This window comes from Nuphar pumila, chromosome 7 (assembly GCF_984573655.1).
Source record: "Nuphar pumila chromosome 7, dmNupPumi1.hap1.1, whole genome shotgun sequence".
Taxonomy (NCBI): domain Eukaryota; kingdom Viridiplantae; phylum Streptophyta; class Magnoliopsida; order Nymphaeales; family Nymphaeaceae; genus Nuphar; species Nuphar pumila.
In genome coordinates this window covers 10,995,545-11,015,188 of record NC_143255.1, presented here as the reverse complement: position 1 = coordinate 11,015,188, position 19,644 = coordinate 10,995,545, and the positions used below count along the sequence as shown (strand labels likewise).

The 19,644-nt window shown below is 39.0% G+C and overlaps 1 protein-coding gene across 1 annotated transcript in view; it reads right to left on the bottom strand.

The window, feature by feature from the left end:
- The window catches only part of LOC149831126 (putative LRR receptor-like serine/threonine-protein kinase At1g56140), a 248,331-nt gene extending 237,560 nt beyond the window's left edge, over positions 1-10,771 (bottom strand). The window contains exons 1-3 of the mRNA XM_090013686.1: positions 10,580-10,771; positions 10,020-10,200; positions 9,724-9,795 (exon numbers count right to left, since the gene is read on the bottom strand). Coding sequence (XP_089869812.1) covers positions 9,724-9,795; positions 10,020-10,200; positions 10,580-10,703 — 377 coding nt within the window. The 5' untranslated portion in view covers positions 10,704-10,771. The remainder of the gene's footprint in view (positions 1-9,723; positions 9,796-10,019; positions 10,201-10,579) is intronic.
- Positions 10,772-19,644: the final 8,873 nt, after the last annotated feature.

Below are 19,644 nucleotides of genomic sequence, written 5' to 3'. Positions count from 1 at the left end.
AAAATAAAATAAAATAAAATAAATTAAAAATATGAGGTTTTTTATTGATTTAAAAACTCAGATTCCTCATATACACAGAACATGGTTTTTTTATATGGATTCATGCTTGTATATATATTCAGACTTTGCTCATTTAATGTATTGTTTTGAGCTTGATTAAACTTCTCTTTGGTGTGCTTGTTTTCAGATTTGCTCATGATTTGGTTTGAATTCCTATATGTTGAATGATCATAGTAGGTTCATACTTAGCATGCCAAATATAAGTATTGATGTCCAGATTTTTCACATGTAAAATGCCCATGTTAATTCCATATTTGCACATATTAAAAGTTTGGGTTTTATGCATGGAGAAATATGAACTTATACATGCTTTAGATGCATATTTTTATGATTGCACTTATACAGATTTTTGCATGGTCATTTTCGGACTGTTATGCATGCTTTCATATGATTAATTAAGTTTGTTTCGGCGCCTACCAATGTTGTCCCGCGTGCAGGCAGCATGGGTTGGACTTGGTGGGTACGTGAATGGTACCCGAGCACGCCAAAGAGGCTAAAAGAATTATTGTTGATGCATACTCATAATATTTTTAATGCAATGTTACGTAAGTATGTAGTGGGCATGTGCAATTCCTGAAATTTACGTTGTTCTGCATATGCATATTTGCATAAATGTTCGCATATTGAACATGAGATGATTCATGAAAAGAAACATGTATTTTGTATAATCATGTGAACACATGCATGTGAAATTTGTTATTCATGTACATTCTTGTTTAGTATGTATGAGTGTACATTTGAAAGCATGTTAAATGAATGCATAAGTGGCATGCTCATTATGGTTTTTGTAAAACCTGCTTTAAAAAAAATTTTGGACCCGGGCCGGGTCGGGTCCGGACCCGACCCGGGCCCCTCTTCATTAGGGTTTTAATAACCCGACTCAGGAAGAGGATTTCAAATCCTCTTCTCGAGCACCGCCCCCCCCCCCCTTCCACCTTCGTTTTCGGAAGAATTAGGGAAACCCATCGGGGTTTCCCCATTCGTCGCCCCCCCTAAGGCTTTTAAAAGCACTGCAGGGGGCGAGGGAAGGCACACAACCCTTTGCCCCCCTGTGCCGCCTCCTCCTTCCCTGCGCACGCCACTAGCGCCGCCCTCGATCCCCTCGCGACGACCCCGCCTCCTCCTTCTCTGCGCTCGCCACCGCTGCCGTTGCTGCACCCCGCGCCGACGCCGGCCACCGCCTCCCAGGTACGCCACTCCACCTTCTCCTCCTCCCCCTCCCATCTCCCTCTCTGTCACCTCGCCAGGACGCCGGCAGGCGGCGCACGGCCCCTGCCGCGCCCTCCCACCTCCCTCCTTGCTTATTGGAGACCCGACAGGGGGCCTACAGGGCCCCTGTCGTCCCCTTTTCTCTTTTGAGGTGCGTCGGAGTGCTGGCAGGAGCCAATGGCCCCTGCGGACCCCCTTTCTCTTCCTTGTAGGAGATCGGGCGACCGACAGGAGGTCGGTCGTCCCCCTGTCACTTTCCCCTCTGCCATGACCTGCGTAGGGGTCGACAGGAGGCTGATGGCTCTTGCTGCCCCGATTCCTCTCTCTTTGGCAGGGGCTAGCCCCCTACCACCTCGGTGATGTCGGCAGGGGCGTGACCCCTGTCGCTTCTGTGCTGACGGCAAGGGGCTCGACCCCTGCCGCTTCTGTGCTGACGGCAAGGGGCTCGACCCCTGCCGATTCGCCGGTGTCGGTAGGGGCTCGACCCCTGCCGATTCACTGTTGTCGGCAGGGGCTCGACCCCTGCCGATTCGTTGCCGTCGGCAGGGGCGCGACCCCTGCCGCTTCGTTGCTATCGGCAGGGGCTCGACCCCTGCCGCTTCGTTGCTATCGGCAGGGGCTCGACCCCTGCCGATTCGCTGCCGTCGGCAGGGGCACGACCCCTGCCGCTTCGTTGCTATCGGTAGGGGCTGTCCCCCCGGTCGATTCGCTGCCGATGGCAGGGGTTATTCCCCCTGTCGCTTCGCTGCTGTCGACAGGGGCTTGCCCCCTGCCGCCTTAGTGCCATCGGCAGGGGCTCGTCCCCTGCCGCCTCGCTGTCATCAACAATCAGGGTTTTACTCCCTGTCAGTTGTTGTCGGGTAGGGGCCGAGGCCCCTGCCATTTGTTGTTTGGTCAGGAAGGGGGCCAAGGTCCCCTGTCGCCTAATTCTACCAATGCCTCAGTCGCACCATTAATTATATTAGCATAATTGAATATTTTACACTCTTGCAGATTTACGCAACGGGTCCAGTTCGCGCTCCACGGCCCGACCCTCGTATCATCTACACTCGTAGACGCACACAGCTGCACGACATTCCGAGGTAGGGTAAAGTCGCACAAAGGGCAATTGATGAACGTACTTAAGTTGAAATAATTAAGATGTCCATGCTAGTTGTACTTAGATTTATATTGCTTTTGCGTGGCGTATTATTCTTGTCTGCATTGCGTATTATCATGTTTGTATGCTCATGGGTCGAGGTACAATTTCATTCTCCGATCATTATTTTGCATAATTGCTTATGAGTTTGAGGTGTGGTTTCGTAATTCGTGCAATATATATGCCCTTGTTTGCTTGTATACATTTCTGCCTGCATACTTCCTTTGAGTGAGGTACGATTTCGTGTCTCATGTATTACTTATGACCTTATGTGTTTGCCTGTCTAAGTGGTCAATGTATGGTTTTGGTACCTCGTGTATTACTTATGTGTTTTTCCCTCGATGTGCGGCATCGCAAGTCGAGAGTTGATTGTTGACATGTTATAACCTGCATATGCTTACACTCATGATAAATATGTACTTACATAAATGTAGTCTTGCGCCAATCCTATTATCACTTGTTTTCAAAACACTAAAAGTTGCACTTGTGCACTATAGTTCTTTTAAAAGAGGGTTTCCTCCTGCGAACCCAGTGCTCTTCAAATGGCACAACTTTTGCAAAGTTAAGTTTTAATCCTCGCAGGATTTTGAAGTTGCATTTGAGTCCTCCCAAGTCCGCACACTTGGGAGAAATATTTTATAACCCCGATTCGAGTTGCGACCCAATTCGAATAACCCCGATCAGGGGCATGAGCATATGAATGAGTGAGGTTCTATTGAAGGACCCATTCTTTATTTATCAATCTAGTGTCACATGTCGATACTAAGATAAATTTTGGATGCGAGTTTGATAGTGTTGTGCCTTGCGTGAATGACTTAATGTGGCATTATGGCTTTTAAGGATGAATCGTGTCAAATGAGCACTCCTTTATTCTTTGGATCGTTATGAAGTTGTGTGTTGGGTGTTCCTTTTGAGAAGCCCACACACCTCCCTGGTTCAGTATAACGTACTTTTAGACATGCACAACATGTTAAGTACTTTGTTGATCGGACGAGAGATCCGAGATGACCTTGCATCATGAAATATGAAAAATGTTGTTGAATTGAATTCAAGACTTATCTTGCCAGGATGTGTTGTATTAATTCTTTTGCAGATAAGATCTGTTGGAGTTTCTTTTGTGGAACCATTTCCCTTTCATCGTAGTCGTACTTTTGACAAGTACGACCGTACTTTTTTACAAGTACGTCTTCTTACGTTGCGATGATTGGATAAGTAGGTTGTGACAACCTCGATGAGTGCAAATAACAAAATGTTGTGATCACCTAAATAAGTGATGTTTTCGCCTTCACCGGCAAGATACTCGAGTTGGTCAAAAGACCAGAGTATGTAGAATGGGTCTTCAGTTAACTACCCCTGATGTACTCATTCGAATCGCTGACTCCTGTCAGGAGAGAGGACATGAAGGTACAAAACTTTGATGGACAGGCCATTAATGACAGTTACGAGCAAAAGACTCGGCTTTCCCAGTCATCGAGGTTAGGAGAATGGGACTACCATAATTATCCTAGGTGGTAGCTCTCCATGTTTGGGATGCATCCATTGTTTATGCTGCTTTGGGGATTTCTCTCTTGGTCACCGACCGTCCCCTTAGGTGCGGACTCAGTCAGCTATCCGGGTTATCATAAAATACATAGCATAATAAACCCCCGGATCAGTCTAGGTTGTTTCTAGAGTCGTGTCTTGTGCGTACCCGCTTGGCCAGTTAATATCGAAACATAATTTAAATCCGATCACACAATGTGTTCAGTTATGCACGTATGAAAGTTATAGGGTACAACAGGTTCAATACTTATGGAATTGTGTGTGTGGTTGATGAAGCATTGTATTTTGCTAGTTAACTTTCTTGTGCAGTGCTTTGCTTGTAATAGTTAGCCTACTTGTGCCAGTAAAATGCTTGTACTAATTTTAGCATTGTGCTCATGATAGTTGCTCCGTGAATCTGGTGGAATTAAATTGCTATATAATTGTCTGTCTACTTGACATATTAAATTATTTTGCTTAATTATGTTCAATATTTTCCTGTCTGTGCACCTACCAGTTTTTAGTGAAACTGACCCATTTTATGGGTAGGTTTTGGATAGGTAATACAGTTTGCGATGGCACGATGGCGTGATGAGGTCAAGATAGAGCTCTTTCCCTGACGTTTCGCTCCTGAGGACATGTTGGTAAATTTGGTATAAAGTGTCTTTCAAAATTTCTCTTTTATTAAACCGTGAGTTAATAAAACTGTTTTAGTAAGCTTCTTCTTGGTTTCAACAAACGAATTCTTAATTATTGAAACTCTGTTTCTAAACCATTTGATTTCAATGGTTGTGCGGGATTTGACAAAAGGAAAGTTTACGCTGTAATGCGCTCAAGGTCCATTGACTTGGGGTTTTAAAAATATCATTTTCCGCTGAAGTATTATTTAAACTCTGATTATTGTATGATTTCAAAGCTTTCTGAACTATTCTAAAAAGTTACAAGTCCTGGATTTTTGGGGCGTTACAGTTTTTCCATTAAATGCATCGGTTATCAAAAGTGGATCATCGTAGGCCGTGTGGGCCTTGAGCAGGTGTTGCTCCATGTTTAATTTTTTGTTATACATCGCAAAAATCAACTTAATGATTATTGAACTAATTGCAATGTCTCATGTTACCACGGGCTATGGTCCCATGATGTATTTCGCATGTTGATCTGCGAAACGAATATTATGTTTTGCATATTGATTTGCAAAATAAAGGATTAAAATAAATTATTCTTTTAATAAAAAGAAAAAAGAAGAGAACCATGTAATTCGCGTTTTTTCTGAGTGTTCCTTCTTTAGTGTGGGAATCCTGGACTGCAGTTTTGGGAAAACCGTGAAGATACTAAAGCTCCGTATGCATTTATGCCCCTGAACCTAACTAGTTGGTTCACCTTTCGGCCACGGTTTTAGAAAGATTTCACCACTTTGCCTAGGGGTGGCGTGTAGACACAGATGTTGTTATTGGTATTCCAAGAAAGTGACATCAATGGATGCTGATTTCTCTGGTATCCCAATATTAGATGTTTATTTCTAATGTTTCGATAGATGGTGTTGATTTCTGATATCGGTCGAGACTCAAGAGCTAAATGTGAAACCCAATATTAAAATACAAATTGTATGCTAAGCTACAACTAGGAATCTAACTTGACCTCGGGATTTATTGTACCCGTTTTGAGTATCTGCGGGTTATGGTAATAAAAAGAGAAATTAAATTTGTATACATTTTATAGGGACATGCATATGAAAAAAACTCTGATAAAAGATAATAAGTTACTCATGTATGTGCATTGGTATCATGCATATTTTTGTTATGCATTAGATCATGCATATTTACCTGTTCCATTATTTGTGTTATATTAATAATTGCATGATAATTGCTCCTTAATGCATGATAATTGTTCTTTATTTTTTAATAATTATTTTTTATTGCTTAATAATTGTCCCCTATTGCATGAATAATTATTTGAATAATGATTTTGTTGTAATTGTATCCCTCTAAAATGTTGCATGAATTTTATTTATATTCGTTTTACTTATTTGATTCATTAGAGAAACTCGTACACATGATCTATGATTTTGACACTCTTATTTTTATGTTTTTCATCTCTGAGGCCCAGTAAGGAGACCTACTACTACGAGGGCTACACTACTGCTTGACAATTTTACTTAGGGATAGAGTGACTCCACCTTTTTTGTCCATTTATATTCATTTGCACATGTTCTCAGACTATGATTTAATTAATGAAGTTGGTTTATTTTCATTGAAGATAATGTAAGATCTCTTGTGTTTGCAGTTGTGGTTATGACTGTAAAAGCCCCGAGTCTTTGGAATTGTTTTCGCAAATGTTTAAAAAAAAACACTTTTTAACGGGTATAAGTTGAGGTCGTTACATGAACCACAACTCAAACTCACAAAGAAGGACACCAAATAAAATCTATCGATGGAGAAGAAAGAGAAAAAGCGATACACGACTATTAAATGAAAGTGGAAGATTGGAGAAATGAACATGCTAAAATTTTGGCATGGTTTGTGTTAAATTGTATATACATATAATGTATATAATATATATATTTTTATATCTTGTAAACATTTTTATTTTTTTATTTTCATTCTTTTTGTTAAGTCAACCTAGAGTTGACTAGGTTTGACTAGCTGTTGGGGCAACCAGACCAGATCAGAAATTGGTGTGAGGCAAAAGACAAGCAATATCCAACAAGAGAATAATCCAAGATTAAAGAACTCATATTTATGAAAAGAATCTGAGGATATTTAGGAGTAGGTAGTGCATTTATCAGCAACAATCTTTCACTATACAAACAATACCATCTGCCCATCAACTAGGCATTCACCTCAGCAATGTACTCTTCCACTTGGTCGTTCATGAAATAGTCATTGAACCTGTTCTGCCATTACCCTGGACTCTTCATACATGATAAAGAATTGTGACATAAAGCAACCCATACATACTTGTGCACTCATGTTTAAGCAGCTAAAAAAATAATGCACTTGATATTGGCAAATATGAATGAAAAAACAAAAAATAATCACTGGTTACTCACAGAGTATTAAGGTTTTTCCAGTTGCCAATGAAGTCAGGTATCTTTCCTGACAATTGATTATCAGATGCCCATCTAAAAGCACAAAATTATTTCCATGACTATCATCACATACCTGCTATGCATTCTCTCATGAAAGGAAAAAGAAAGATAAAAAGGAGAATTAAAATGGAAAACTCTTACACTATCCGCATATTCTGTAGATTACTGAATGTTGAAGGAATTGGACCACTAACTCCAGCACTGTCAATGTATCTGCCATATGGCAAAATAGATGATAAAACAAATTCAAAGACACTTGGGTAATATCATAAACAGTGTAATGTCTACAATCTAAAAGTGGATATAAGATTTAAGAAAATCCTGAAAGGCACTAAATAAAAATTAGACCTTCCTGAAGGTTTGAACCTGCTCTCCCATTTTCTTTGTTTTCAATTAACTAAAATTCAAATGAGAATTTATGCATTAACTGTATGGATAATAGAAAAGGCAAATGATTGGCCAAGATACAAAAACTCTCTTAATAGAATTTAACTCTATTAGTTTTAATTTTCTGAAGACATGTCAAGCAGGAACATACAACTGATTTTTTACAGAAGTGTATGAAATGAACATTATATTTATTGACCAACTTCATTTAAAGCTTCCATAAGTGACCCGCATAATAGATGCTAATATATGGTACTGTAGATGAGTTCCAAAAGATAGATAGCTAGTTCTCCGGACCACATATTTGTCGGTTTATAGTTATCTACCCTAAACATGTTTCCTGATAGAAGTTTCATTCTTTCACTTACATTCCACACCAAGATCATAACAGGAAATGCACATGCGTTGGAGGGTAATGTCATTAATTTCAACAGGAACTAAAAAGTTGAAAATTTTGTATGTGAAGAAGGCAAGTATATGATATCAGTAAAACACATATTTTAGCCAGACTAAAGTCCCATTAGGATGTACATACACCATAGACGGAATGGCCCACTTAGGTTTTTCCACTAATTGAAAAGATTTTTCTCTAGCTTAAAAAGTAAAAATTAATGATCAAGCATTTTATAGTTGGTCGGAAAGGATAACAAGCTGTGTAGCTCAATACAAGCCAAGCTTGAGCCCATGCTTGAGGATCACTTAGTTAAACGATATGAGACTGAGCTTGAGATTAGGCTCACCAAAGCTTTATAAGCTCATTTAGGCTTGTCTTTTTTTGGGGGTGCGTGTATATTCACATAATATGCTTATATGATATATCTTCACAAAGTACAACAAAAAACAAGAGTCCTACCCGAACGATAGGATGTGTGCCTGCAAAAAAGAGGTGGCAGTTTCAAATTCTGCCCCTTTAAACAGACACCCCACAATAAGAAAAATATGAAATCTAAGAAAAGATTCAAATCCATAACAAGTATTGGTGGGAATATTTGTAGAAGAAGAAAAGAAAGTGGTGTAAGGTGCCAAGGAACTATCATGTTAATGCCTCTAGCATTAGGTGCAATCCCTTTAAGGTGACCCCCTTTCAGTAAAATTTTCAGTTTTGATTGTTCTAATTTTTTAACTGAAAGGAAAATTTTCAGTCTTTTTAAATTTTCCTAGTTCTCTGTAACTGAACAAAAACCTAAAAACTAAATTTCTGAATGATTTTTTTTCAATTATCCTATGTATCTGAATGAAATGGTCCACCAAGAACCCAGTTATCATCAAACCCAAAAAAAAAAACAGTTTGTGAAGAGTTAGATAGAAGCAAAAATTGATCTAAAACGTTTGGATCTTTATTATAGGGTATGGAACTAGAGATACTTCAATGGATGCAAGATTTAAATTTTGTTTCATTTCATGTTCCTCAAGAACTTAAAAAGGTTGGAATTTGCAAACCTCAAATAGCTTTTATTTCAATAACAATTTCAAGACAATTCTCCAAGTTTCATAAGTAACAAATAGGAAAAGAAGACAAAATATGACAATGGATTTGAGTCGCATACATGTGAATACTTTAAATGATGGAGAAAGAACTTACAGCTGTTCCAGCTTAACCAAGTTTCCAAGCTCAGAAGGCAGACTGCCAGAGAAGTTGTTTGAACTAAAACTCCTGAAAATAATTTTTTCCAATGCAAAACTCAATAATTCCATTCATTTGCACTAGGGAGCACTAATAAATCTCTGGCCTAGAGGCATTTTCCAATACTGAAAGGATGTCTGAGTTTCAATAAATTGAAGAAAATTTGCAAAGCACCAGCAAAGCAATTAAATCAACTTGGAAGAGGTAAACCATCAATCATAAAGAGTTGCTTGTAGAAAATACAAATAGCAAAAGAGCTGATTAGTTCATAACAGCAAAGAAGCCTGCGCATGTATATCTGTGTCACAGAGAGAGAGAGAGAGAGGACTTTATCAGTAACTCACAGTGATCTCAAGTCTGTAAGTTTCCCAAGTTCCTTTGGGACTGTCCCAGACAGGGAATTAATACCAACAGTCCTGGTGATAAGCACAAGAGAGTAAAATTCACAACCAGAGATTTTCACAATAAGCGATTAAAAATCAGAAATTGGCCAAAACATCAGAAGGATAATAGAACTCAGTGACTAATCATACAAGTACTGCATGGACGTTAAATTCCCAATCGAGGGAGACAATGTTCCTGTTAAATAATTCTGAGCCAGGTTCCTGCAATGCATGAAACCGTATATTATGATGGGAATATTGATGCTGCAGCCACTAAACATGATGATAAATCAGAAGAAATGAAAGGGGCTTATACAGATTAGTGAGGGCAGTAAGGTTCCAAAGAGCATCTGGTATACTCCCAGTTACACTTATAGCATACACTTTCCTGTAAAATAAACATGAAATGAATGACTATAGAACACAAGTACATCTCGAATAGAATGACTCACAATAACCTGAATCGCCCACAAAATTTAACACTTCTTGTCAGTAACACATTGCAATTTAAAAGTCAAAACCTTATATATAACATTTCAATTGCCACTTAAAATTTATTCAATTCTAAAACGTTATTCACATGGAAATAAGAGACAGAGAGAGCGGCATTACAGTTCAGTGATACGGCAAGTGGCGCCGTTATTGAAAGAGCAATCACACTTGATGGCAGGGTCGTAGCGAGTGTCCTCTATGGTGGAGGAATCAATGGCAGTGCCACTGCATGGTTCGGTTAAATTCCAAGACACAGAGGACGGAACCTTCCATTGCTGAGATATGCTTCTGAAAGCACTCGCTGTTCATCATAAATAAACAGTATAAATTCAGATTGAACAAGGTAGTTTTTTTTCTCAAGAATTGAAGAACAAAACAAATCCTCGACTGCCATCCAAGAGAAACACCATGAAATTTTCTGGTTCTATCATGATAAATAATAATTAAAAAAAAACTCTCTCTCTTTTTCTAACAGAACCATCATCTTTAAACTTGGCAAATCAGGATTTATTTACCAATTTCAAACAAATCAAAACTCAAACTGCAGAGTCCCATGATTTTCTCAAATGGGTAATTGTTTTTTCTCGTTTTTTTCTTCTCCAAACAACCAAAAACAGGAGATTTCATCAGTAAATAAAGAAAGAAGCGTTTTTCTTCATTCACAACATGAAGGAGATTACCATCAGATGGGTCGGTGGCAGTTTGAGCTTGGGCTCCCCCACCAACCAAAACCAAGCAAATAAAACCTTGAAAACCCAAGAGAAACACAAGCTGCAGAGTTCCACCAAGCTTCAAGCCCTTCATTTTTCAGAAGGATACTGTCTCTCTGACTTGGAGCAGCCTGGCTAAAGCCGAAAACTCATAATCCACTGAAGCTTATGTCTAATGAGATTTTCAATATTATTAAGGAGATGGTATGAAAATTCGATTACTAAGTGTTGAAAAAACTCAAATAGGATGAGATAAAGCAACATGTGGTTTGTAACCACCGAAGGGCCAATAATGTCGTGATGCATGACGGCTGAGTTTCTTTTTTCTTTTTGATGGGCACATGACGGCTGACTTGGGAGACTTTAGTTGGCAGAAGAGAAGTTGGCGTAGAGCCAATTCCTCGCCAAAAGCTCGGTCTTAGGAGCAAAGTTTACAAGCTACCTCACAAGGATACTCCATTTCGACTCTTATAACGTATTTCTTTATGAGTATATGTTTGCTACTTACAATCCAGTTGAAATCTTATGATGGAGTTGTTTTGACTCAATCTAACCTCATATTCTCACTAATAAAAATATGTAAATCACACATCTTTGGAGTTAGATGCGAGAAAAAAAAACTAAAAACTAAAACAATACCCTCTTTGCTAAGGCAAATGTAAATGCAATCGATTTTTGCAAACATTAACCTTTTCTTTATGTACCAGTTATATTGAAAACTCCACAAAAACCCTAAGCACCGCAGCCATATCCATGTGACATAGTTTACAAATAACAATCTCAGCGTTTGACAAGGCCACCATATCCATGTGACATAGTTTACAAATAACAATCTCAGCGTTTGACAAGGTCAGGGAGTATATGCCCGGAAAACTTTCAGGCTAATTCCACAAGGGCTCCGCTCATCTGGTAGGGGCTACTTGTAAAGTTACCAAGTTGACCTGACATCACAAGTTTAAAACCCACAAATGGCATCCCTTTTGAGGTTGAGGCTGGGTGTACACCGGTGAGATGAAAAGATCCGGTGCAATATAATTGCACAAATATTTGTGCATTAAGTACCAGATCACCCTTCATCTTGGGGACAGGGCCTGTCCATTGTGGGGGCGGCAATCAGGAGCTTAATGCACAAATTTTATGCCATGTGATGTGATTGCACTCGATCCGGACCCCCCAGCCGGAGGCAAGCCTACTATAGGTTGGTTATGGTTTTTTTTTTTTGAATTATCCAAAAAAAAAAAAGAGAAAAACTTTCAAACCAATCTTTTATAAATTAACCTTTGCTGCACATTGGCCATAGTGAGGAAAACTCCATTTTGACATTTTTTTAATCTACATCACGAGGACAACGACAGAATGTGGACTAAATACAACTAGGGGTGTCAACGGGTCGGTTTTGCTTTAGACCCAGTTAGAACCAGACTTGAACCAGAATTTTTAGTATGGTATCGGGTCTGGACGAGGATCTAACTGGGTCCACTGTAAGAAAAATCATACCCAAACCTGATAAGAACTACATGAACCAAACCTGGACCATACTCGATAAAACCATATTTTTTTATCATTTTTACATTGAAAAATTGCGGGTATTAATCAAAACTCGGGTCAGGTCCGGGTCTGGTATAAAATTTCACAAACTATACCCGGGTCCATATATTAATTGAACTTTCAGGTCTCAACCTGGGTCTTATCACCATACCCGGACCCTATAGGGTTTGGTTCGGGTCAAGCCCAGGTAAACCAGGCCCGTTGACACCACCTAAATACGATTGCCAGATGCAAATACATAATTTTTTGAAAATTAGGATGCTAGGACAGTTTTATTATTATTTGATTGATTAAAGTTGCTTTTTATATAGTTTAATATATGACAATATATTTATTGTTGAAAAGATTATTAACACATTTTAAAAACTATTAGAAATAATAAAATAATATGCGTATGTGTCATAGTGTTTCCCAGCCGTATTACATCCCTGTGACCCGAGATGTTAATTGGCATGTTTCGGTGACATGGTTTTAATAAAACATGAAAAAGAAAACCTAAAGAACAATTGAAATTCCATGTTTTCTGATTGATGGAAGAAAAACTCAAATTTTTTGATAGAAATGTTTAAAGATTGTATTTAGAAAACGCATTTTTCAAAAAAACTCTTGGAGTCTCGAGTTCCAATCATGTCAAGTCTTGGATTTGATTTTTTTTTCCATTTTTTATAACTCAAGTTCTTAAGTTGCTTTTCCACTTGCCTTTTTTTTTTTTGAGGAATGTTTTGATTTGCTATTTTTTGTTTAATCATGGTTTTTATTTTTATCGATTTTTTCATAACTCAATTTTTTGTTACTTTTTCACTCGCACTTTTGTACATCAAATGTTTTTATTTAGTATTTATTCTTTTTACAAATTGTTGTCGGTTCACTTATTGCTGTGTATTAAACTTATTCATGAAAATGACTTATAGGTGATTGTCGCTACTTTTACATTGACTTTTCTTATGAATGCTTGGATTCAGGGCGATATAAATGGATCGGATCTAGATCTTATGCATGTATTATTGAACCATAAGTGTTTGAAATTCAAATGTGGATTTGAACTTTGTTTGAGAGAGCTCTTACTGGATCCCGATACCTAGGGGTGTCAAGGGGTCGGGTTTGGTTCGGACTCATGGTGAAACCAGACTTGGTCCTGATTTTCAGGTATGGTATAGAGTTCGAAACTGGGTATAATCGGATCTACCACAAGAGAAACCATACCCATACCCGATAAGAACTACATGAACCAAACCTAGACCATACCCGATAAAAAAATATTTATTAGTATTTTTATATTGAAAAATTGTATCTCTTAATCGGAACTCAGGTCGAGCAATTGGGTCTGGTATAAAATTTCACAAACTATAACCGGATCCATGTATTAATTGGACCTTCGAGTTTGAACCCAGGTCTTACTCAGGTCTTCTTATTTATCACCTTACCCGAACCCTATAGGGTTTGGTCCGGGTAAACCTGAGTCCCTAACCCATTGACACCCGTAGCTCCTACTAAAAGTAGGGATGGCAGTGGGGCGGGGGACAAGGTCTCCACCCCCGCCCCGCCTCAAGATTTTATCCTCCACCCCCGCCTCCATCCCCTGGCGGGGAATGGATTTTATCCTCCATCCCCGCCTTCATCCCCGTTTCATGTCCTCCATCCCCGGTTCAAACGGGGATGAGGCGGGGCGGGGCAGGGATATTGCGGGGAAAAGTGGTCGGGCCGGGGATGAGGCGGGGATCGGGGCGGGGCGGGGAAAAGTGCACGTCCATCCCCGCCCCCACCCCTGGACGGGGATGGATTTTAACCTTCGTCCCCGCCTCCATCCCCGTTTCATACCCTTCATCCCCGGTCCAAACGGGGCGAGGCGGGGCCCCGCTTTCCCCCGGTCCACTGCCATCCCTAACTAAAAGGCTTATTATTTGATATATTTACAGATTGAGGTTTTCTTCATTTGGTTATGAAAGCCATACAACTATCCAAATATTTAGCTACTGTTATATATTCATATAACTGCTTGCCACTCCCCTAAACTGTGCTACCCATTACAAAGTAACCCATAATTAGGGTTGGGAAACAAGCTTCATGGCTTCGCTAGTGTTCAGCTCATAAAAGGCTCATTCAAAGTCATAAAAATAGGACTGAACATGAACAACAGATTCTCGGCTTGGCTCGTGTGTAAACTCGTTAAATAATAATAAATATATTTTACATATATTTTGTTCGCATAGAACAAATGATTTGAAGTATTTGGTTTGTAAGCAATAGGTTTTATTGATAAAATTGTATTGTCACTACAATGATGCAGGTCAATAGCAACGATTTTATCAGTTTTAGATTCATTAGGCTATAACGGCGAGACAAGGAACTTGCCCATAACGGTGAGACGGGAATCTCGCCTATAACAGCGAAACAAGGATCTCATTGTTATAAGCTATAAGCTCGAGCTAGCTTGGCTAATTGTGCAGCTCTAACAATGGATAGTGAGGATGTTAGAGCATTTTTCTACTGTGATTTGGTGGGATCACATGATCTGCGCTCTTAATATGAACCCATTAACAAAGCTTGAAATATTTCTCATAAACTTTTTTTTGAATAATCTAAGGGAAACACCATCTTTCCACCAACCAGCACATTGGATGGCCTTCAATTGGTAAAACTAAGGAAAAATATGATAAATCTGGCTAATTTCTGTCGCCTAAAATTTAATGTCATCTACGTCATTGTTTGGATTTCTGGATTAAAACAAAAGAGATCCATATTAGTTCAAGACTTCAAATAAACAAAAGAGATCCATACTAAGTTATAAAAGTAGTTGTCTAATTAGACGTGTATTTTGCAGTTAGTTTGTAACCATCAAAGCCCCAATAATTTTTATATTGCACGACGACGATGAGAAGTGTTTTAGGTGGTAGCAAAGAATATCCAATTCGTCGCCAAAAACTCGGTCAAAATCGTAAATTTTACGAATGAAAATCTCAGCCTTTGACTTTTTCGACTGACGATAATACCCCTACACTTAATGCTGTGGCCATCTTTTCTGGAATTCATCGGGTGGGACTTTGTCAAGAAAATGACTTGTGCATGCTTGATGTTGACAATTTACTTTAACAGACCAATCCGTGTCCAATTTTTTTTTATTTTTTATAGGCAAGCTGAGGTCACAGTGACAAAAGATAAAAATGGCAAATTCTTGGAATCGAAAACTTCAGGAGATTTTGAAAATTTTCATAAATCTCACATTTTTTTTGGAAAAATCTTGGCTATAAAAAATAAAAAAATATAAAATATAAATAAAACACATTTAAAAATAAAAATCTTAGGGGTTTTCATGATATTTGTCATGGTTTGAAAATCTCTTGAGAAATCGCCGTATTAAACTTTCAAGCAATTTCTCGCGATATTATTGCAAGTTTTTTATATTGTTACAGAGGTTGGGGTTTTTACATATTTATTGGGTATGATTTTTACATATTTATTGGGTCAAGTTTTTAATTAGACCCATTTTCACATCACATTTAGAATTAGACTTAAAACAAACCCGAACTTATATAAAGCAGGCTTAGAGGTTAAGTATTAGAAATGCTAAATGGGTTAGATTTACTGTCAGTTGAACTAAATCTGATACATACTATAGATCCATATATTATATATTCATATCCATATCGGATTGAGAAAAATTATATATGGATGGGTATGGTTAAATCTTGGTCTGGCAAAAAATTTGTGATTTGATCTAATATTCTAACCTATTTTACTTTTAAGGCATAGAAATAGGTACATTTTACATATTTTCAATGGATCTAATACCAGATGTTCGAATATAGTGAACTAGATCCATAAAAGGATTTATTCTTTAAAAACAGGTCCACTACTATCAAGCTTGAGGTGTCAAAGGATTGGATCTGGTTTGGACCTAGGTGAGTTTGAATCCGGATCCAACTTTGAGGTGCTAGTACCTGGTCCAATCTGATCCACAGTAAAAAAAACCCATACCGGGGTCCTATAAGGATTACATGAACCAGACCTGGTCCATACCTGGCAAAATAATGTTTTTTATTTTTTATATTAAAAAATCACAGGTCTTTGGGTCAGACCCAGGTCTTGTATGAAATTTCACAAAACATTGGGTCTGACCCGGTTTCTAATCGAACACATTGGGTCTGACCCAGTTTATAATCGGACATCCTTCTTTATCACCAAACCAAACCCTATAGGGTTAGGGTACGGGTTGGGTCTGGGTCAAACCTGGCCCATTGGCACCCCTAAGCTTGATCCAACCTGTGCCCAACCTATTTTCATACCAAGCTAAGGGAGAGAGAGGAGGGCTGGAAAAGTTTCTTAATAACTAGCCCTGTGTTTGGGTAAAATGGTCATTTTAAATAGATAATTAACAAGTTATAGATGTAACTGACCTTAGTGTCATTTGCCTAACTCAAGAAAAATCTTTGGTGGAAAGTTGAAAACTTTGTGTGCACATGATTTAGACCAGAAAGTTTGGCAGTTATTTGAAAATTTCCTTTTTTAAGAACTTAAGAAAATCTAAATTTTAAGATAAATCTATATTGTACTTTCAGGTCTTGAAAAAAAAGAGCATGCTCAATTTCTTTCTTTGGTGGGAAAGCTTTTACTAAACTACTGTTTGCTGTAATCAAATGGCCTCCATATGCCCACCAGCACTCCACTTATCTAGCCAGGGGGCGGTTCAAGGGGTATCATGAGTTAGAACACTCTGCGCATATCTATTGTCGCAAGGCTGAAGTTGTGTGTAACCCCTGGTGAACAAGGAGGACTTGGGTTTTTATGCCAATAAATGCCTCAAATAGAGCACAGGTCAATTGCACCTTTCAGCGGAGAAAAATTTGATATTTTTCTTCTCGGCTATAAAAAGAAGGCTCCTATAAGATTTTTTTTTTTTTAATTTATAACTCAAGAAACCACATCCCACAAGAAGACATGATCACATTGGCTCAGCCTGCCATACCTATGGTCATCATGCCGGCAGCATAAAACTCCGAGGTTAGGACTCCTACCCCTAGGGCCTATGATGCACATTGGCTTGTGCAAGGGGCGACACCCATGAGAATCGAACCTAGACTGCCCGTCTAGCATCCAATGCCCCAAAATATTGGATTTTTTTTTGTGATTATGACAGAAACTTTGCAGAAAGTTTTTCACGATTTTGAAAGACCCTCATAAGTAATTTCATTTCTCTCGTGGATGATGTCGGGATTGCGCCTCATCCTGAAAAGAATAGGAATTTGATGGAAAAGAAGATTTTGAAGTGTAAATGTAATTTTAACAATAAAAGATGCTCTAATATGGCGAAAGAAATAAGAATCAAAGATAGGAAAGAGATTGACATTTCATTTATAAGCAAAACCGATAACAAAGACTAAAATATTTACAAGCATCTTGACCAAAAGGTCACAAAGGACTCGGGCTGACTTGCCCTTACAAGATGGTTGGTAAAGAAAATGGAGAAAAGCAGAAAGATTCTAGCATCGTCAGTTTTTTGAATGATCTGGGAAAGGCTTGGTGAGGACGGCAGGCTGCTCTTCATCTTCGTCCTCTATCAGAAGGTTTTTATCGATGCAGTCCTGGATGATATTTTTTAGAACGAAGCAGTGCTCTGTGTCGTGCCCCACTGCTCGGTCAAACTTGCAGAATTTGTCATTCCATTTTCCCAGGGGGACCGGGGGATCAGCAACTCTCGAAAGTTTAATCATATCTTTGCTTAACATATATTCAAGGACCTGTTCGAGGGATTGTTCCAGAGCAGTGAATTGGCGGTCATAACCCCAACCGTCCCGTTTTATCTTTTCTTTCTGTTTGGCCAGAATTGACTTGTCATTCTGCTTGAAGGGTTCCTCTCGCTGCCCTGTCTGTTTGTTCTTGTGATCCTTGCTGCTACTGCCGCCAGAGTTGGTCGAGAAGGTATAATTCACCTTCTTTTTGGGGTCTCTCAAATTTAAAGATTTCTCCTAAAGACGGCTTGTGTTATGAATCTAAAAGAGAAAGTTATCCTCATAGCATAATAAATCGTTGAAAGTGAATATAAATATAGATCCTCTCTAACCACATTAAAAGTGTCTCCTTGTTTGTGTTTGGCTCTTGTTACATCTGATACTTTCACATGATATCAAAGCCATAAGCATCATCACCATAGTTTTATCATCTTCATGAGCTTCAGTCGACCTTTCATGGTGTCTCGAGGTAGTCAACCCCATAAGAGCGAGATAAGTGCCCTCCTAATTCTACCTATGCCTAATAATTTTCAATACATTCTTAGTAAAAACTCACAACCAACAATTATGATTTATGGGTTTATCAATTTAAGCCCCTATTGATCTCGTATTATCTATGTTTTATATTGATGGTCCAAAACTCATGCCAGCTGAGTTTATTGCTCAAGATGGGAAATCCCGATCAACTTCTACTAATGGATCTTGAAGCTTCTTTTGAAAAGACTTTAAAAGATGCTTGTGTTGTTTATTTACATGTCAAAGTTATGCAACTCAAAGAACAACTTCAATGCTTTCAGAAGGGAAGCAAAAACATTGATGAGTATATACATAAAGCAAAAATTATTATCAGCCACTTTGTCGTGGCTGGTAAATCGATCCAATGCAATGTTCTTATGCTCTATATTTTGAGGGACCTCTCTTCTGAGTATAATTCATTCAGGGTGTCTGTCACCACCCGTGTTGATCTTGTCACTATGACTAAAGTGTTGGGATAAGCCACACATCGTGGCAGTTACCCACAATTTGATAAATTTTCCCTTTTGTGTTTCTTCTGATAAACATACAAAAGATTAGGGAGGAAACAATTATGCTAACCACCCCTTACTACAAGCAATACAAATGTGTGTCAATGAGAAATCCGAATGTAAAGAAAAATATAGAAAAGACTAAAGATGGAAGAGGGATCCGGCTCACCGATTGTTGAAGGAGCCTGTGTTCATTAGAGGGATGCAATCCAGTTGAGGAGCGAAGCTCACCCTGTTTCAGCCACCAGCGCCAACCACCAACCATCATTCAGTTCCTTGATGGCTGCCTGAGGTATGCTTTCATTTCTGTTTTGTTGTACCTTGCAGAAGGGTCCATGGTTTCCCAACATTGGGTTATGGGCGCCCACGCCATGCCTCCGCTGTGTGGGCGTTTATGTTTTTTCGACGACTGTCGCCATGGGCCGACAATGTTTTTCGGCAGAGCAGAGTCGCTATGGGGTGATGTTGTTGGCAGTCAACAACAGGTTGTCATGGGGCGACATAGTGTCACTGGTAGATGGTGACTGTTGTCGTGGAACGACAGAGTAAAAAAAAAAATTGATTGGGTTTTTACCTGTGGCCATCGGGCTGCAGGAATTTCTGTCATCGCCAGGGGCAGCCATGGGTTGTCGCCAAAAGGGGAGTTGTTTTCGTCGGATCGTCGATATTTCGTCCGACGACATGCAACATAAGGGTTTTGAAACCCATTTTTCAGCTTTCCCCTCTACCGTCAGGC